This window comes from Primulina tabacum, chromosome 9 (genome assembly GCF_025594145.1).
Source record: "Primulina tabacum isolate GXHZ01 chromosome 9, ASM2559414v2, whole genome shotgun sequence".
Classification (NCBI taxonomy): domain Eukaryota; kingdom Viridiplantae; phylum Streptophyta; class Magnoliopsida; order Lamiales; family Gesneriaceae; genus Primulina; species Primulina tabacum.
In genome coordinates, this window is record NC_134558.1 from 4,206,861 (window position 1) to 4,229,315 (window position 22,455).

The following is a 22,455-nucleotide window of genomic DNA, read 5'->3' on the forward strand; positions in this document are numbered from 1 at the left end:
TTGCTAAATAAAAATTTTCTTAAATAAATGATGAAAATTATTAAATTTTATCTTTTTGAATCTTTAGAACCTTAATCGTCTCCAGGTTCTCCGTTTTGGCCAACCACCGAATTCGTTTGAAAACTTTAAATTATGAATTCAAGAAAAATTACACAATCAATCATTTAATCACTCAAAATATATCTTTCATGTATCCAAAATAATTTAATTAAAATATTTTAGCAATTTAATAATTTTCATACATGCGGTCTGCGTTGACTGATTTTCGGACGTTACAATCTACCCCCTTAAATTGAATTTCATACACGAAATTCGCTTATCATCGATAATCAAAAATTTTGAGACTCTTATTCTAGTATCCTAATAATCCACGCTTCCGCTGCGCCACTCTGATAAAAATAAGTTTTAGGCTGTTCTTATGTCTAATCAATCCTAATTAAATTTGCCTTCAAGATCCTCGTTTGCGAATCGCAACTTACAGAAACATATGGTGGCTTAGTCCTATTTTACTATAACCTCGAATTTCGACTTTTCTCACAATTCCCAATATTAGAAATGGATGACCAAGTTTATCGTATCTTACTTTCCTTATACTATACCCAAGATGTTTATCAACCTATTATATTTCAACATTAAAATCCCAAAAACATTATTTCTTAAATTTATTGAGTCAAGGTATGCTAAGGCCTTAAATCCCAATATTAGTATTTACGTAGTTCAACTTAAGAGATCTTAACATCAAAATTTACTAATCGACTTCTATCCTGAGTAATACCCTTAACAGTTAAAAATTATCTCAACCTCATCATAATATTAGTCTAAGATCCTTGAATCGAATCTTTAGCTTACGACACCAAACTAACGTAGCTTAATTATCTACAAGTACATCCCAAACACAAAATTGTTGCGGATCTTAAATTTCGCCCAAAATTTTCATATAAACACCCATCTCATAAACTTGTAATTCAAACTTATACAACCTTTATAGTCTTTAGACAACATAATTTCAACACACATATCCACTTAATCCCAAATTTCTTAACGACTTTAAAAAATTCCTGATTTTAAACCTAAACTTTTCATCTTTAAACTTAATTAATCGATTAACTTTACCTTAAATTGTCCTCCGTCTAAATTCTTAATTTGCCATAACATTATTCCACTAACGCTTAGATCTTCAACCTCAATATTGATTCATTCTACAAGACCCTTGATTACTATTCCTTCCAGTTGCAAAATTAATTCCTAATTTCCTCGAAAATTCATCATTTCACCCTACATAATTTTCGAAAATTGTGTTTCCATCCCCTAGGATCTCGAATTCTTACCATTTAGTCCCAATAGTTCCGACGATTTGTATCTTAGCCTCATGAATTTCAGAAATCATTGTTTCAACCCCTAGAATTCCAAAAATTACGAAGACAGCCCCTATCTACCTAAGATTTGCAAAGCATCCCCTATACTTTTTATAACTTGCAACTTAGTCCCTAAATTTTTGAAAATTCCAGATTTTACCCAAGAAATTTTGGTCATCACAAATTCAGTCCTGGACTTTTAACAATTTTGGATCATCCCTTGAAACCTCAGCCAAGCACAACAAGGCCCTTCAAGTTTCCGAATTTTGTAATTTGGCCACTAGGTTTTCGAAAAGTGCCATACGTGCCCTTAAATTCTCAACAATTGAAAAATAAATTCCTACTTTCCTCGAGGATTATCCAATTGGTCCTAAATTTCTATAATTAACCCATAAGTTATTAGCATTCTTAATTCTCTTCTATAGGTTTTCTCATAACATAAATTTCAATAATTTTAATCTTATTAACCCAAAATCAATTATCATAACCGATCTTACCTTTCCATCAAAACCTAAAATATCAAATTATACATTTTCATACTTCTAAAGATCATCGCATTCTTCGAATAATTATTCCTTATGTGTAATTCCCAAAAATTAACCTAACTAGTAACCACAAATCATCATTATTTTCTTAGAAAATCTACATGTCCCAAAAAATATTCATAATGTTCACGATTAACTTATGACCCAAAAAGTAAAACATCAGTACTAACATCCAAAAATCAATATAGTCCAATCATTTTCAACCTTTCCTAAGGCCCACTAACCAAATTCTTAAACATGTCCAATTTCACAAGAGCAGCATACATGTAAATCATATAATTTTTTTATTTCATATCGTAATATGCGTAAAAATTCTAAAGCATCTAATCTTTTACTTTAAAAAATCATGCAACGATGCATGTTTAATCATAAAAATCATTTATCATGCAAACTTAAAAATAAATGTCATTTAACTTCAAAAATTGTTTAAATATGTAGCTTAAATATAAACCATGTAAACATGCATGTGATAACATTAAAAACATTTAGACTTACATACTTGAAGCTTGATGACTGAGATTTTCGGAACTGACGGTGGCACAACCCTTTGCAGGAACGTTGCTCTGATACCAACTGAAACGTCCACTACTCGTTTTTCTTAAAAATACTAGAAATTTTGTTTTCCTATCTAATAATTTCGGCCGAATGCAATAATATATTAAAAATCCAACTATATTTAAAAATCCAAAGGAAATAATTCAAAACATAAAATCGTCAATCTTTTACCAAACCTAGCATAACAATATTTCAAAATAAAACTAACTCTATTATCCTCTCAGAATCACTCAAAAAGCATCATAAAATTCGTAAAAATCTTAATCATAAACTTAAACGTAAATGCGAAAAACTAGCGTTAGTCCTCGGGTTATGTGCATCTTCAGTCCAGTAAAATCAACCATCAAGTCCCTCAACAACAACAACATCATGCTCACCTGCATCAATCACACCTAGTGAGTCTAATGGCTCAGCAAAACATAATCTTGGTAACAAGTAATACATATACAATCACATGCAACAGTGAAAATATTTTTACTTAAAATAACATGTCATGAACATGCATAAACATAAACATTTTTCCTTTCATCATAAACATTTCTCTTTTCATCATATACGTATACGTTTTCCTTTTATTGAATTCGGATCGTTAATTGTGACTTTCGTATCAGCTGAAGGTCGATGGATCCATCTACGTGTAACCACAGTACTGGACGGCGGGGACATCAGCGAAACTCTTACCCATCAACTGAGCCTTGGTCTTACATATGATCATGTCATCATAATTATCATATCATCGTATTAGTCACAATTACTTCTCCCTCCTTCAAATTTTCGTATTTTCATCACTTCTAAAAATTCAAGCATATATATAAAAATCATTTTTTTAAAATCAAGCATGCAACATATATTTTAGCATTAACGTTTCATCATAAACATTTAAAATAAACATATTAACATATTTTACAGCATTCACGGCACTGCCAAGACATTTACTATTTTCCAGGTGTAAAATGAGCGTTTTACCCCTAGACGTAGAATTTCTCGATTTTGAATTTTTCTTACTTTCGTTGACTCTAGACAATCTCAAATAATTATTTAAGTTTAAATTAAATTTCTCATATTTTTATTTAGCTTAAATTCGTGGCTTTCTGTTTATTTCCTAATTATTATTTCGTAGAGCGTTTAATTCTCGAATTAATTCAAACTTCATTATTACATTCCCAAATTTTAAACATAGACTTTCTAATCCTAAATTACCCTCATTAACCATGAATCTAGCCTCGTGGACCATGGTTTGAACCCTTAGCCATTAAAACCCTAAAAACCAAACCCTTAACTTAACCCTTGAGCCAACTCTCGGTTTCATCGAGCCTATTCCCGAGCCACCTTGATCCAACCTCTTCCCAGACCACCTATGGACCCTACTGATGATTCATGACCCCTTGAACCAGCCCCTAGCCCGTTGCAACCTTCTGCACAAAGAAAAGAGCATGCGCGAGTTCCTTCATCTTTGCGCCTATGAACCTTCTCGCGCTAGGACTCCTCGCCCGAGCCTCCACTCAAGCCCAGACCCTCGTGGACCATTACTAGACCCTGTTAGACCTAGCCTGGACCCCTGGCCAAGCTACGTTTCCCCTGCACCCGCTGTTATCCCTCGGTTGGCTTGGGAAAAGTCCTAGCTTGTTTGGACTCTTCTCTAGCCGCCGTGCTTGAGTCCTAGCGTGGCTAGGACTCCTTATCACACCCAACCACGTCCAGGCCCAGCCCTAGTCAAGCCCTGGCTAGGCCATGAGGTGGTTCCCCCTTCAACTGAACCCTTATGAATCCACATGCAATAATTTCTTTCCCCCTTGATCCACGGTGATGTCCATCCTTTAAACCTTGACCTAGGGTCCCTAAGCTCTCTTAAACTCCTCCCTTTTGGTGTCCCTAAGATGACAGCCCCTTCATGCATTAATCTTTCAAGTTTTGAAGCATAACCATACCTGTATTTGGCACACACAAGCATAAAAACGAAAATATTCATAGAAAATCATGTTTTTAATGCAAACGATAATTAAACACATAATAGGGTATGATAGATGAGAAAAAAGAGATTTATGGCGTTTCTTTGCATTTTAAAACACTTGAAATACGAATACCGTAGCGGTGGAACGTCGGTGACGAACGGAGGACGATTTTTATTTTTTTTCCTACCCTTTTTCTTGTCAAAATCCCACCAAAAATCTACCTTGGGATGCGAGAGAGTCGGTGATCGTTGTTGGAAAGAAGAACGAGGAAGAAAAGCGAAGAACGAAGGAGAAAAAAATCAAAAACTCCTTTTGCCCAAGACTCCTACGGCCGCTGCACTTTTTCCATTCTTTTCAATTTTGTTTACGTGATTGTGTATGTGTTTTGTGGGGTGTGTGTGTAGGTGTTTAGGTGTGTATGTGTGTATTTACGTGTTTAGGTGTGTGTAAAACTCTTTTAAAAAGAATTTAAAAAGGTTTCCTAAACACTTAATTAATATGCTTAATTAATCCAAGCGTTTTAAATAATTAACTAGGCCCATTAAGAATAATAAAATCATTAGGCTTGAATTAAAAGGATTTAAAAATATCTATTTCCAAAAAAAATCCTTTATAAATTACATAAAATTCCTTACTCCCACTAGTTAATTTAAATTTGACCTTAAAAATACAATAATTTTTAAATAAAAATTTAGCTTTTTAAATCTTTAAAACCTTAATCGTCTCCAGTTCTTTGTTCCAGCCAACCACCGATATTCGTTTGAAAATTTTAAATTATGAATTCAAGCAAACTTACACAATTAATCATTTAGTCACTCAAAATATATCATTCATGCATCCAAAATATTTTAATTAAAATATTTTAACAATTTAATAATTTTCATACATGCGGTTTGCGTGGACTGATTTTTGGGCGTTACAAAAAACACTTGAGATTAATTCTACAAAAATTCTTCAGAGGAAGCAGTTGTATGCTAAGTTGTCCAATTGTAAATTCTGGTTGGAAAAAGTTGTCTTTCTAAGCCATTATATCTCTCAACATGGTGTTTCTATTGATCCAAATAAAGTGAAAGCAGTTTTGAACTGGGCAAGACTAATTAATGTGCCAGAGATCAAAAGTTTCATGGGTTTAGCTGGTTATTATCGTATATTTATTAAAACTTTCTTGAAGATTGCTAAACCTATCACTCAATTGACTCAGAAAAAATTAGAGATTCATTTGGTCTTTTGAATGTGAGCCAATTTTTGTTGAATTGAAGAAGAGGTTGACTTTTACACCAGTTCTCACCATTCCAAGTGATTTAGGAGGATTTGTTGTTTGCATTGATGTATCAAATCGAAGTATAGGTTGTGTTCATGCAACATGGCCAAGTTGCAGCTTTCTCGTCAGTTGAAACCACATGAGTCTAGATATCCTCTCCATGACTTGGAATTGGCTACTATCATATTTTTCCCTCAAGATTCTCCGAGTCAGATATGAATATGAAACAAAGGCGTTGGATGGATCTTTTGAAAGATTATATTTGTGAGATCCAATACCAGCCAGAGAAAGTGTACGTCATTGTTGATTATTTGAGTCATTGTTGTTCAAGAAATGCATGACAAAGTTCGTTGATTCGTCAAAGAATGAAAGCTGCCTAGGATCGTTAAGATAACTATTCAAATAAGCATCGACGACCTTTCGAATCCCAAGTTGGAGATTTCATATTTATGAAAATATCAACATTTATGGGTGCTTTTTGTTTTTGTATGAGAGGTATAGCGACAGTTATAAGCCAAACCGTCGCAATTTGAAATAGCGATGGTTTTAGCGAAACCGTCGCTAAATATGACAACAGCTTACACAAACTGTTGTTGTTTATCCAAAAAACACGCTAATGGACATCGGTTTTCTAAAACCGTTGTCGATTATCCAAAAAAACACGTTAATAGACAACTGTTCATAGATACGTTGTCATAAACTGTTTTGCTTAAAAAAACGCTCTACGACAACGGTTTTAACTAAAGCCGTTGTTAAAAAGTTTTTAACTGTTGTCATATGTGTGTTGTTGATTAATAAATTTCTTGTAGTGAATACTTGGCTAGTAAACAAGTTCAATTTATGAACATAGAAGTAAATAATAATTAAATATATTAGAGACCAAGTGAAATCGCATATCTAGATTCTTTCTCTAATTGATTTTTCAATGTTTTTGTGCACTCAAATTTATTTTATTTGTTGGTCAATAATCGAAATCTTTATTGAATCTTCTAAATAAAGTTTGACTATTCTAATTACGGTACTTAATATAAGTTTTAAATATACACTTTTTATGAGAACGATATCCGTATTTAATCACGTTCTAAAACTTGACATTGTACACTTGCGGTAAAAAATCTTGCAACAATACATTACAATACTTTTAGAAGTTTATGAACACATACATATATAAGGATAATTATAATAAATTAATTATATTAAAATTTTATAAATTTACACCAACTACAAATATTTTAACATACTTATTCTCTATTTTCATGTACAAATAATTATCTTGTTTATTTTTTGTTAGACATATTGTCAAAAACAAAATTGATATATGTTTTTATATAAAAATTTACTTAAAATGAATGAAATTATTTTAAGTTTCATTATTTATTGATATTGAAAATTATTGTTATGTATTTTTCAAAAAATATTATTTAATTAAATAAATATGTTGAACGGACTTGAATAATTGAAGTTTAATATCAATAAATTTAGTAATAACTTATTTATTATCTTTCGTAAATTAATCAATAAGTAAAAAAAATTATATTGATAGATAAAAATATTTTAAATAAATAAAATTATTCACGTTCAACTGTTAATCTATTGAGATTAAAAAAATCACAATCTTAGAGTTTTATGAAAAAGTCTTTAAATCTACAAGATTATGAGAAATTTTTTTTGAAATCTGTGGAGTTCTACAAAAGTGAATAAAATCTATGAAATATACAAAATTATATTATTTTAAAAATTTATTATGTAAGGTCCAAAATGCGGTAACGTAACTCAACTGCATACAAATCTAGGAAAAGTGAAAAATGACTAATTAAATTGTTTTAATTGCATGAATTAAATATGGTGTACATGATTACATGTTTAAAAAGGTAGTTTTATATTAGAATGCATAAAACTTAGTTTTAAAGGTTATTCGAGACGCGATCAAGGAACGGAGACCAGGGACCATATAAGGAAAAATATTTTTATAATGATTATTTTTAATTATTTAATATATGGTATATTTTAATATGTTTTTTCGAAAATGAGGTATTTTGATGTGTTTTTACGCGCCGAATCGTATTTTAAGCTAGCAATCAATTTTTGTCAAAAATAGGGCCATGTATTATATATCAAAATTAAGCTAACAAACCCTACCTACACACACACAAAACACACGCCTGCTCAAAAAATGATTATTATATGCTGCATGATTAGAAGCATAGATTTAAATGCATGTTGATTACGTTTAGAATTTGGAAAACGTATAGATATTATGCCTCCTAAACGTTCACCTAGTACCGATAGGAAAGCTGAGACTAATGAGATCGTCAAGGGAATGCACCCCTACCTCCTAATGGGGATGCTGCTACTCGTGTTCTAGACAGCATGACACGTTTCTTTGAGCAGCATGCTCTGTAGGCTCCGAGGCCACAACACGATATGTGTGATCAGTTCCGCATGCTGAGTCCGAAGGAATTTTCTGGCACCACCGACCCATTTGCTGTTGAGGGTTGGATTCGATTTCTTGAGGTGCATTTCCATTATCTGAATTTGGGAGATGCTAGCCGAGTTAGGTGCGCTACATATGAAACGTCTGCTTATTCGTTTTGCTTAAAAAGTACTAGAGAAATATATTTTTTTTCAAACCTCACATAGCATTCGGCCGAACCATAAAATATTTTTCACATCATTTTAAAATAAATCAACCAACTATAATTTGAAAACCAAAAGAAATAGTTTAGCAAAAAATTATCCAACATTTTATTAAACCTAAAAATAACATTTGAAAAGTATAGCTCATACTATAACCTCTCAAAAATCTCTCATAACATCGTAAAAATAACTTTAACATAACTTAAAATCATGAATCATAACTAGTGCGGAAAACTAGCGTCGATCCTCGGGTTATGTGCATCTTCAGTCCAGCCAAGTCAACCATCAAGACCTACATTAAAGTTATTATCATAATCACCTGCATCAATCACACCTTGTGAGTCTAAAGACTCAACACATCATATTTTTGATAACAAGTACTACTTATACAGATCACATACGACATTGAAAAATACTTGTACTTTAAAATATCGTTTTCATGAAGATGCATAAACTTAAAACATAACATTTTCGTAAACATTTTCATGATGCATAAAACTTTAAATAAAAAGGTTTTCATAATCTTATGCATAAACATTTCCATATACGTTTTCATATAAACATAAACATATTCATATCAACAAATCCATGTCATCATATTCATATTCATATCAACATATTCATAGTCGTGTCAACATATTCATATTCATATTAACATATCCATATTCATATCAACATATCCATATTCGTATCAACGTATCCATAGTCGTGTCAACATATTCATATTCATGTTCGTGTTTTGTTGAATTCAGATCGTGATTGTGACTCGTATTCTTGATCGTATTGGGCGATGGATCCATCTACATAAAACCACAGTACTGGACAGCGGAGACATCAGCAACACTCTCACCGGTCAACTGAGTCAATGGCCAACGTACTAACATATCAACGTATTCGTATTCGTATCAATGGAAACACGATCGTCGGGCTCCCAATGAGACCATAACCCTCACGATATTTCCAACATATTTAGTCACAATCCCTTCACGTCCTTCAACATTGCGTATTTTCATCACTTAATAAAAACATGCATATAACAACTTTTTTATTTAAAACCAAGCATGCAACATGTCTTTTAAATGTCTACGTTAAATCATAAAATCCATTAACATTTTAAAAATCATAATTTAACATATTAAAAATCATAAACATCCATGAACATTTTAAAATAAACATTTTAACATATTAAAAATCCGCAAACATTTAAAATAAACGTTTTAACATATAAAATCATAAAAAACCATAAACGTTTCAAAATAAACATTTTAACATCATAAACGTTTAAAATAAATATTTAAATCATAAACATTTAAAATAAACGTTTTAACATATTAAATCATAAAACATTTAAACATATTAACATCTTAAAAATCCATAAACATTTAAAATTGACATATTAACATCTTAAAAATCCATAAACATTTAAAATTGACATATTAACATATAAAAATTCCACAAACATTCATAACCATTGAAAATAATCATATTAGCACATAAAACAGCATTCAGGACACTGCCATGACGTTTACTAATTTCTAGGTGTAAAAAGACTATTTTACCCCTAGATGTAAAATTTCACGTTTTTGACTTTTTCTTAATTTCATTTACTCTAACATGTCCCAAATAATTGTTTAAGCCTAAATTAAAATTCCCATAATTTTATTTAGCTTAAATACTAGACTTTTTAATTAATTCGTAATTAGTCGTTTTGAAGGCGTTTTAATCCCGAAAAAAATCCCAAAACTTTAATATAAAATTCCTAAATTTAAAAATTAGTCTTTTTATATTATTTTAGCCCTTGTGAACCACGACTCAACCCCCGTGAGTCGTGTTTCGATTAATTTACGAAATCGTTTTTAAACTTAGACGTACCTCCCGGTTTTGACTCGTAAAGACTCGAAACTTAACCAAATTTTACCAAACTTGAACCAACGCTTAACAACACCTAATTAAACCATATTATACCCAAATCAAGCCCATTAAGTCCCTTGAACACGCCTAGGAAGCTACTGAATTTTTCTGCACCAAGAGTCCTAGTCCTAATTATATGATTCCAACCTAGGCTAATTTCGACTCCAGCCCTTAACCACCATGTCCAGCCTCTACCCAATCATCCTAGGACCTGGAACAAACCCATGAAATGCTGCTGGACCGAACCTACCAGCCCCAAACACGCCTAGCTCTTCAACCGTACCCTAGGACTCTAAAACATATAATTTTCGTTCATAATGGTGTCCTATATTTTCCAGCCTTTAAACATACACCTAGGGACCCTTAAACATGTGGAAAAACATCCCTTCAATTACCTCTACCATGGCAGCCCCTTTGTGCATCATTATGAAGAGTTTTAAATAAAAAAAAACTCTAGTTTTATGCATAATAAGCCATAAAAACGAAAATACAAGGTAGTGTTTAATATTTTTCATGCAAACATGCATCAAACATATAATATGGTGTGATAGATGAGAAAAAGGAAGATTAAGGCGTGCCTTTGCGTTTAAAACGCTCGAAATACGAATACCGTAGCGGTGAAAGTCGGAGACGAACGGATGACGATTTTTATTTTTTTCCAACCCTTTTTCGCCTAAAACCCCACCGAATACCTACCTAGGAATTTTCCTTAGGGTGCAAGGAAGTCGTGTGTGCGTTGTTGGAAAGAAGAACGAAGAAAAACAAAGGAGGAAAATTTGAAGAAGCTAACGAGAAGACAAGCTGTTCGTGACCTCCTGTACGTGATTGTGTGCGTACATTTTGTAGGTGTTTAGGTGTGTGAGTGTTTAGGTTTTAAATTTAAAAGATACAAAGAGGATGCTTTTTCCTTTAATAAAGTAATGAGCTTGATAAATTAGGTAGGAAAAAAAAAGACTATTGGAATAATTAGTGGGCTTAATTACTACTAGTTTTTAATTATTAAATTATGCCCACAAAATTATAAAAATAATAGGCTTCAAATTAAAATATTTTCAAAAAAAATCTCTTATAAAATATATAATTCACTTGCTCCAACCATTTAATTAAAATTTGATCTAAAATATTCCATAGTTCATAAATTATTTAAAATAATTATTTTTTTAACTAAAAAAAATTTATCTTTTAAATCTTTAACATCTTAATCGTCTCCGGTCATCCGTTCCGGCCAATTACCGTTATTCGCCTAAAAATCTTAAAATCATGAAATCAAACAAAATTACATAATTAATCATTTAGTCACTCAAAATATATCATTCATGCATCTAAAATCATTTAATTAAAATATTTTAGCAATTTAATAATTTTCATACATGCGGTCTACGTGGACTGATTTCCGGACGTTACAACATATATGCTACAAGTTGACGCTTCTTTTTGGTGGGAAGGAGCTGAACATGGAATTAATCTAGCCACCGTCACTTGGGTGCAATTCAAGAAAATCTTCTACAAGAAGTATTTTACTGCTGACGTTCGTGGACGCTTGAAGAGGGAGTTCATGACTCTCCGCCATGGAGACACGACTGTGGCTGAGTTTGTGAGGAGATTTGATAGGGGTTGTCACTTTGTACACCTTATTGCTAGGGATGCTGCTGAGAAACTAAGGAAATTCTTGGATGGTCTTCGACCTACTATACGTCATGATGTGATGTTGATGCAACCGACGGATTATGTAGCTGCCACTGTTTGTGCATTCTAAGCTGAGCAAGCCCGAAAGATATTGATCTTGAGATGCAGTGCAAGAGGCAGCAGCACCAGCAGAATTCTCAGCCGAATAAGAGATAGTTCACGGGACCTCCTAAAGCTCAGGGGCAGCAAAAGCCCCAAGGACAATGGAAGAAGCTTGGACAATAAAAACCGACACAGTCTGGAGCACCAAAACCTGAAGAGAGGCTTAATGCAATCGCTTACACTATGGCAAGTGTATGTGGGGATCATATAAGTGCTTCATATGAAAGGAAGATGGACATAAGGCCGCTGATTTCCCGAAGAAAAAAGGACCAACTGTGGGAAACTCTTATGTGATGCATGCTGAAGAAGCTGAGGAGGAGCCAGACAATACTCTAATCACTGGTAACCTAGTTATTTAACGTTTTATTATTGCTTTTATTTCATGAAATATTAAATTGGTTATGAGAATTGATTGGGATAATGAAGAACTTAGAAGAAATTAGAATGCATGCTCTATTATAGTTGGATTTAAGAGACGACATGGAAAAACTATAGAAATTGTGCATGAAGTATAAACCTTAATAATATAAAGAATTTTGATGCTTGAAATTGGAAAATCGAAAACCTTGGACAATTATTGCATAAATTCGAAAACCTAGGGCCTAAAGTGCAAACCGATAATATAAGGGCTAAATTGCATAGGGCCAAGACTTCTAGGGTCAATCCGATGAATTGATGAAAGAAAAATATTTAAAGTTTATGTTCATGAAAAGCTATATTGATTAATAGAATTTTACTATAGCTTGTAAATGTATATGTATTACTTGTTATCATGATTAAGGTTTGCTGAATCAATAGACTCACTAGGTGTGATCGATGCAGGGGAGCATGATTGTGATGAATGACTTGATGGTTGAACTAGCTGAACTGATGGTGCACACAACCCAAAGACTGTCACTAGTTTTCCTCAATTATGTTTATGATTTAAGTTTACTTTAAAGATTTCATAACTTATAATGCTTTTGAGAGATTAAGATGGTTATACTTTATTTTGAAAAATGTTAAGTTTAGGTTTGGTTGACATTTACGATATCATGTTTTGAATTGTGCAAATATTAGGTTGGTTGCTTTATTTTTAAATGGTACGAAACATTTACATATATGAGTATGTGTTCAGCCGGAAGTTTAGGAAAGCAAAAAAAATTCTAGTATATTTCGAAGGAAAAAATGAGCAGTGGACGTTTCATATTAAATATATACAATGAAAATCCCTAAATTCTCACTAAATAATTTTGTCAAATTTATTTATTATTTTTATTAATCTTTCACATGTGGCTCTTAGGCAGTGTTTGGTTGCCTTGATTAGGTGGGTTTATTTTTTTTTAACCCACCTAATCACTCGTTTGGTACGTTTTTTATTTAACCAAGTCAATCCCTCCTATGAATGATTAGGTTATATTAGGTAGGTTAAAATAATACCTCATCACCCCCTAGGATTATTTATCTCACTCTTAATCCATCCTATTTTTCCAATTTTACCTTTCTCCTAAATCCAAACTCACCACCACTTCCTTCCACCGACCGCCCACCGCCAACCCCTGCCGTCGGCCGACCGCCGCCGACAACCTCCGCCGGCCGACCGCCGCCGCCGCTTCCGACCGACCGTCGCCGCTTCCGGCCGACCTCCCTCGCCGCTTCCAACCGACTGCTTCCAGCCGCCCGCCGATGCTTCCGACCGACCGGACGCCACCACCGGCCGACCGTCGCCGCCGCCCACCGTCGACGCACAAGTGGAAGGGCAATTTTGTCAATTCATCAAAAAATTATTAATTATCACATTCTTATCCATCATACCAAACATAATATTATTTTATCATTATATATTATATTTCTATTTCAATCATTCTTTTTATCATTTCTCTCTTAATCATTTCATTATTTTATCCTCCAAACCAAACGCAACCTTATATTCTTATTCACCTTAAACTAATAGGACCGAGAGGAGCGATTTGGAATTGTCAAGCTTCAACGAGATAATATTTTAAAGTTCAGGGGTCCTTTGGTAAATATCTGGAAGCTTCGATGAGTTCTATCGGATACTTCATTCTAGATTTTAGATCAACTGCTTTCGTCACGAAACATCATCTTCAAGCTCTCAAATTTCTCTGCAATTCAGAGATCAAACAGAAGGTGCGTTGACCAAATTATTTGTATTATTGTTCATGGAAGGGATTCTTGATCTGTTTTTGTTTTAACCTGTGTTTCTAATTAGGCTTTTTGTTAATTGGATTGTTTTTCAGCTACCCTTTTGTGATTTTTTCTCGTGATTCATTCCTTGTCAATTGCAGGAAGAATTCTGTTTAGATTTAGATTTTTTTTTTGGCAAAATCGCTGTATTTTTTCGGTTCTTGATTTTATTTGTTCTGTTGGTTCTTATTTCTTGATAATGAAGCTGTCGTTACCGGAAATTATACTTGTTCATTTTATTTATTTGCTTCGTCTTGTTTATTCATTTTCGTGGATGAAAAATTATACAGTATTTTACGGCGCCTACCTTTGTTTTGAGGGTTTATACGTATTCAATGTAGGAGATATATTGATTTTTAACTACTTTTTATATTTTAAAAGTTTAGAGGTATTCAATTAAAACTTTTGCATACTGATATTCAAAATAGACTTTCATAGAGTTTTAAAAAGTCAAGTGGTATTCAACATTGACCTTTAAAAACTCTATAAAAGTCTAGAGGTATTTAAATTTTCAATAGACTTTTAATAACTTCATGGAATTCATTAACATACAAACATTAAAGCCTACGGTACAACTATAAATTGTCAAAAATTGTATTAGGTTCAACCCAAATATTTGGATGGATTTTTAAAACTTCTAACTCATATACAAGCTATTTATTTCTCTCTGTCGCTTGACATCACCTCTCTTCTTATCTTATCTTCTCTCCTCTCATCTATTTCTATCACTCTCTAAAATTTTCGAAAAGTGTCTCTATATATATTTTCATCTTTCCTTTCAAATTTTTCATTTTTGGCTGATTGTTCATTTAATAATTTTTTATTTTAATATCATAGGAAATTTTGAATTCTAGAACTGATTTTGTGATTTTTAATTTATGATATATACAAATTAATGTAATATTCAATAATAATAAAAAATGATCCAAAAAATGCCGCTTAATCTTAATAATTGAATAGACTCGCAACAACCATGATTTTTTAAATTTTTTTTAGCATTTTCAATTAATATGTAAGCTGTGATATTTTTATACAAAATTGTATCCACACAATGATAAATAATATTATTTTCACATGTATATTATCAATTCAAAAACAAGGTTACAGATTAATCAATTGATGTATTTTTAAAAATTTACAAACATGCATACAAATCCACATATATACACTTATAAAGATTAAATGATTTAACTTTTAAATAAGTAAATTTATTTACTAATATAAATATTGAAAAACTATTTCAAACTGAATATGTTATATATGTTAATTAATTATTGGTTCAAAGAAATTAATAAAAAATAATATGTTATAATTAAGTAAAAAATTTATAAAATTCTATAAAAAAATTCACAAAAATATTTAAAAATCGTGCAAAAAAATTTACATTAATCCATATAAATCTGTGAGATTCTGTAAAAGTCAATAAAAATCTATCAAATCCATAAAAGTCTATCATTTGAAAAAGTCATTAAAAATCATCAAAACTATGAATTGAATACATCCCACTAATTCCCGTGGAACCAACAACGAAATTAAAAATGAGGAATACATGTCGCATTGGGTATACATAATTTTCCTTTAATGTTCGAAGTTGAATAGCTACTTCTCTTTCTGTTGATTTGCAGACCAAGATCTCGTCATTTTAATAATGTACTTTATGAAACTAGAAAGCATTCAAGTGGGAATGAAAAGCCATATTCAGGATTTAGAAGCTTCTGGATGCCCTTTGCATGTTACCTTTTCGAAAATTTTCCTGGAAAAACTGTATTGGCAGCATTCCTTATGATTAACATAAAACCGTCTGGCACAATGGCCTGAAAGCCGGGAACTGCGAAATTGGGTTGTCTTAGATCAAACACCATTTAGCCATGCAAGATATCCATTCATCAAGTAATCATTTTTCGGGGAGACGTCATAGTAAGACTTCATGGTATCTAAAAACATAAAAATGATGTGTTTTATTTGTCTAGGAGTTCATAAAGTGTGTCATGTAACTGAGAAACAAATTTGTTAGAGCATTATCCTAGCCAATGATTCTCATTTTTTAGATGTAAATTAATATCTTACCCTATGTTTGAAACTGATAAAGAAATCCTCTAGTGTTAGAACAGATGGGAATCTTAACAAGGCTGCTTCTTGGTAATCAGAGATTATAATTTTTCTGAAATTTTAAAGTTATTAAACATTTGTGTTTTCAGGTTTATCTACAGAAATGAGTCGAAGTGGTTATATTGTAGAAGTATCAAGTCTGTCTCCTAAAGTCACGGAAAAGGATGTCTATGATTTCTTTGCTTTCTGTGGTGCAATCGAGCATGTGGAGATTGTCAGGTACCCTCCAGATTTTAAAGTCACATATCACTGTATACTTTTTATACTTGATTCTTGTGTGTGTCTACTTGACATATTCATGGATTTTCCATCAATTCTTCTGTTCGAGTTATCTTTTACTCGATGGTTCTTGTGCCCAATTTAAAAGCTGCGGATTTTGGCCAACGAAAGTTATGCCTGGGATCCTCCTTCTAAAACACTCTCTCACACATGCCTGAACTTAAGGTCTACTTTTACCAGAGGGACAGAAAAGCAATTTTTTTCTATGTTCACATAGTTGCAGGTCCATGTAGTTTAAAGTATGTTGTCTACAAGGTGCATGTCTTTGTGTTTTTGTATTAGTTTTCTATGAACTCACTAAAAAATGTCTACTGAAAGGAAGTTAAAACCGTGTAGCGTATTTACTAACTAGACCGCAGTGGAACCCTTGAGTGTTATGATCTTGAATTTAATCATTGCAGGTCCATATAATTTATAACACTGTGTGTACATATGTTCTAAGAACTCACGACAAAAGTAAACTGAAAGGGAGTTTAATTTACTAATAAGAGTACACTGGAATATTTTGCATGTTTTGATATTCAAATTTAATCATTCATCAATTTGAATGAAACCACCTGCCTTAAGATATCCCTCGCTGACAAGAGTGAGCCTAATTGTAACAACTCTCACTTACTACTTAAAATATGCGGAAAATAAGATTTTCTATCTTATTAAATCAATAACTCTTAACTTTTAAACTCAATAAAAACCTACACATCATTTTCGAAAATTTCAAACAAATAAACCTAAAATTCGAAACTAAAAAAAATATAAACAATTCAAATTCTGAATATATTGAGGCGTAAAAAAATTATCCACGTCGACATCCATAAAATATTTTAAAACACCCAAAGAAATAATTTGTTTCTCAACCAAAATGCAATAGAATAAATTAGAGTAAAGCTTATAAACCTGCAAGGTCATCGGGCGTGCATTGTCTACGGTCCGAGCCTGCTCACTGGTTATCACCTCCAGTCTCTTCAACAACGACATCTGTATCAATCAAGTCTAGCGAGTCTAAAGACTTATCATGCATAAACCGTGAATAATGAATACTACATAATAAAAATTCATGCAATGTAAACATACTTGATACGTAAATTACATAATCATAAATAAATATGACATGACTTTCCTGCATAAATGTTTTCATAAAACATGCTTCGCTTGACATAACATAAACTTAAACATTTTGCGTGGAGTTCTTATCCGTACGACTACCGAATTAGATAAACGACTTACCGAACGACTCGGGACTTGACTCACCCTTTACCAACATTCTAACCTACTGTTCAGACCCTTAGGACCACCTCTGGAACAGCCCAAACCATTCCACACAAGCCATGCAACTCGAGACTCGTTCTATGCTCTATTTGGCCTAATTTTGACACGTTCGGGTTCTTTACGGCTCCAAACAAACAACGGCTCAAACAAGCCCTTAACCAAGCCCTATACCCTAACCAAGACACTGCGTCAGCCTTTACCAACTCAGGTCACAAGCAAAAGCCATAGACCATGCAAACCGTGAAAAGCGCCTATCACGGGTTCCATGCGCGCAGCTGTCACTTCGCACTTCCAGCAACTTTCCTACCCGACAAGACCATAATCGACCGAGACCAGGCTCACCTTAACACCCTAAGACAAGGTCCAGAACCTAGGCAAGAGCCCCCAACCCATCCCTCGCCCAGAACCACTTGGCTGAACCCAAACAGCGGCAATCGCGCGCGCTGCGGCAGCAGCTGCGCTCCATGCTTCCTATGCGCAACTACCCACTTCCGACCTTACAAGGACTAATAAACAATACCTAGACACATCCTAATTCATGCCCATACCCAGCAGCATTAGTCCGACGATCCACACGAAGTCTACGCATCAAAAATTCATGGAAACTTGAATAAACTTGTGCAGAAAATTTCAGCATGTGTATAAACGATTTTAATTCAAATCTTTCGTGAAGGGAAACGTTTTTCATCCATATTTATAATCAAATAACAGCATATAACAAGATTGATGCATAAAAAAGGTTTAGAACATGCATTTGCGTTTAAAAGCCTGAATAAACGAATACTGGAGCGAGAGAACGTAGAGGATGCACCGAGGGCGATTGCTAGACGTTTTTCTTGCCAAAAATTTGTGAAAATTCACCAAAGTATTGTAGAAAGATGTTAAGAAGTGGAGGAGGCTACTTGGAGACCAAACCCTAGCTTTTTCACATTTTTGTGTGTGTTCGCGTGTGTGTGTTTGTGTGTGGTTTTATTTTTATTTTTTTAAAAAAAAAACTTTGCAAATTAATTAAATACTAATTAAACAATTTATTAAGTCTTAAAATAATTTAATAAAATATTAAAAATCATGCTCAAGAATAAAATCTGTTATTTAAGGAAATTTGCTAATATCATGCTTAAAAATATTTTAATTCATCTAATAATTTAAATTTGACTTTAAATTGGTAAAATTCGTAAATCATTTATTATAAATATTTCTTGCTTAAAATAAAAATATAACATTTAATTTTTGCACCTTAATCGTCTCCGGCCTCCTATCCCCGGTCAAGCATCGAATATTCGCCTGAAAATAATAAACTTGAGAAACACAATAAAATCTCAAGAAAATAAACATATAAATATGTAAACTAAACTAAACATGTTGAATACATCATTCATCCATTTAAATCATTTAAATTAATTAACTTATTAAATTATGTATGCGGTCTACGTGTACTTGTTTTTGAGTTCCATAAATTTTCTCAGCTTGCCTTTAAATTGGACTGATGGATCCGTGGTTGAAGAGACATACATTAAATGGACTATGTTCTGTATCCCTTTGCAATAATGCTTTTGAAATTTTCGACCAAAGACTCTTGTCATTTACTCTTTGCTCTATTCATTAGTTTCCTTTCGAAGTGTAATAATTGCTTAATTCGATATGATTTATATTGTTAATGTAATCAACAGAGCTGGTGAACGTGTAAGTACAGCCTATGTAACATTTAGAAATCCCCACGCTCTGGAAACTGCTGTCCTGCTCAGTGTAAGTTCTGCTGATATTAGTTGAATCTCGTGACTGAGGGTTTAATAAATAAGTGCAGTCTCAGAGTTAATGTGTCTGATGACATCATGATTGTACATGCTAGATTTTGCTTTAGTTCTGAGTTGGAAGTATAATACTTTTGTTCTCAAGTATTAGAAGAGATTAAAGTGTAATGATCCATTAAAAAAAAGTGTAAATGATGCTGCAGTTCCAAAAAACACAAATGCAGGTGTGATTATGGTCTTTTTCTATCTTTTTTTTAATATTTGTTTCGTAAAGTTTAACCAATTAAAAGTTGACCATTCAACACCCTTCTTCCTGGGACAGCTTTACTATAATGTGGCTATGGTCCTTTCTCATCCATGATAAATCATAATTTCACCCACGTTTTCCTTTTGGCACCCTTGAGTCACTATTCCTCGCAAAAAATAATATTGAACTTTTTAAACTTTATTGTAGTTTTTGGTATGTTCCTATTTCATATTTCTTTAAAACTTACCTATTTATAGTTTCAAGGAAAAAATAATCGAAAGAGACTGTATCTGAGCCCCCCTGAACAGGATCAATGAATCCTGAATCTAAAACATTTTTCATGCGGTCCGTCGCTGTTGATGTGTTACATTTACCGTTTTTAAATCTGAACCTATTTTGCAATGTTTCAACGCTTCTTTCATGTTCTATGAATTTGATAAATTCCATCTGATTGGTCGAGTGCTATGTAGCTTTCAGGTTTTTGTCAAAGAATTCTTTTTTGCTTGCCCAAACATATTATTTAACAACATCGAGGAATGCTATGATTGGCATGGTTGTATAGGGAATATGTTTGGTTGTTAGTGATATGAATTTTCTGTTTGCCGAATGTCATACATGAAAAATATCATGTCTACAATCATTTTAGGGATCAACAATGACATCTAATTTTGCTCATTTCTTGGTGCTTTTGTGTAGTTGTTTGAATCTGTCATATGCTTTGTTGTTAGTGATTTGAGGGTCCTTGGAGTCCTACCGACTGATGTTGAATGTTGATTTTAGGGAGCAACTATTGTGGATCAACCAGTATGCATAGCCCGGTGGGGAAATTACGAAGACGACAATAATCTCTGGAACCGTACTTCATGGAAAATTGAAGATGATAGCAGTGTGGGTGTCTTTCTTTTGTTATATCTAGACAATCATTCCTTTTCGGGATTGGTAACCCATTACTTATACTTATTTTGGCAGCATTCTCAAGAATACAAGATTGTTCCCTCTGCTGGTGAAGCTGTGACTCTGGCTCAGGATGTAGTCAAAACAATGGTAGCTAAAGGATACATACTCGGAAAAGATGCATTTGGCAAAGCGAAAGCCTTTGACGAATCTCACCAAGTATCCGCCACGGCAATGGCCAAAGTTGCTGAATTAAGTGAAAGAATTGGATTGACTGACAAGTTATTTGCTGGGGTTGAAGCAGCGAGATCAGTGAACCAAAGATACCATGTTTCAGATACTACGAAAACAGCCGTTTCTGCTACTGGAAGAACTGTAGTTTCTGCAGCAAATGCTGTGGTCAATAGTAGTTACTTCTCCAAGGGAGCTCTTTGGGTATCAGGTGCTCTGAACAGAGCTGCTCAGGCCGCTGCTGATTTAGGTAATCGCGGTGTTAATAAATAAATAATGTGACCTAATCAAATAATCTTAATAGTGTTTTTTTAGTTATTATTGATTTGATTTTCCTCGTGACACCTGTTTGGTTTTTTATGCAGTACTTTTTGATAGATATGTGACTGAAAGTACTAAATTGTTGTATGTATTAATGTATATTCAAGGCACATGTTTAAAGGTAGGGATGTATGATTGAAATTCATGATATTAATGGTTGTTGTATTTGTTAGAGTAAATGTCCAGCAATTCAACTTGATTTTTATGTAAAAACTATCTTTTCTTTAATATTATTTTATGGTTTAATCCAATTCTGATATTTACTTTATTGTTCCATTTCAGTATATTTACAATGTCGTCGCGAAATTTTCTATCTGTTATACTCGATCAAAACAAGTTAATCGGACCAAATTACCTGGATTCACTGAGAAATGTTAATAAATTTAAATTTTGAGAAAACATAATATGTGCTAACAAAAGATCTTCCGAAAATGGTTGTTGTCAATGTCTTTGCGAATTGTCTAAGCTTGATAAATGGTGGGATCATGATTTGCAAGCTAAGAAATGCATGTTGGGTTTTATGTCAAACGAGTTACAAAGACGGTTTGAGGAAGTTGTAAATGTTGCTGACACTTACGATAACCTACAAAAGTTATATGATGAACAAACACGTTCACTATGAGATGTTATTGTCAAAGATCTCATGACGTCACGCCTGCGAGAAGGGATCTCGGTCCATGAACATGGTGTGAGGATGATTGGGCTCATTGAGAAACTAGTGAGCATAAACCTTATTATTACAAATGAATTGTTCACAAACATTCTACTACTGTCATTACCACCATCGTTTGATGAGTTTGTGGTGAATTTCAATATGAACAAGATGGAGGGACGGCCTTGAAGAGCTGCTTAACATGGTTACTAGCTATGAAGCCACCATTAAAAGGAAAGCCTGTTTTCCTAGTGGGTTTTCATCTAGGACGAAGAAAGCCCCAAAAGTAAAGAGAAATAAATGTTCAGCTCATTCCAAGAAAAACAAACCAAGTAAGGTGCACTCTCTAAACACTTCTAAAAGGATCATAAAGCCCGATAATGTAGAAGATGTTTGCTTCCACTGCAAAAAGTCTAAACATTGGAAGCTCAATTGCAAGGAATATCTAATGCAGAAGAGTTCTGGCAAGAGTATGTTTTATATTGAAGTAAATGTCTCAATTAATTCAACTTAT

General features: G+C 33.1%; 1 protein-coding gene across 1 annotated transcript; it reads left to right on the forward strand.

Moving 5' to 3' along the window:
- Positions 1-13,983: 13,983 nt before the first annotated feature.
- On the forward strand, positions 13,984-21,443 carry LOC142556787 (binding partner of ACD11 1-like). Its single transcript, XM_075668280.1, has 5 exons — positions 13,984-14,134; positions 16,390-16,519; positions 19,516-19,591; positions 20,624-20,731; positions 20,813-21,443. Exons 2-5 carry the CDS (start codon positions 16,404-16,406, stop codon positions 21,239-21,241), a joined length of 729 nt encoding a protein of 242 aa, XP_075524395.1. The 5' UTR covers positions 13,984-14,134; positions 16,390-16,403; the 3' UTR covers positions 21,242-21,443.
- The last annotated feature ends 1,012 nt before the right edge of the window (positions 21,444-22,455 follow it).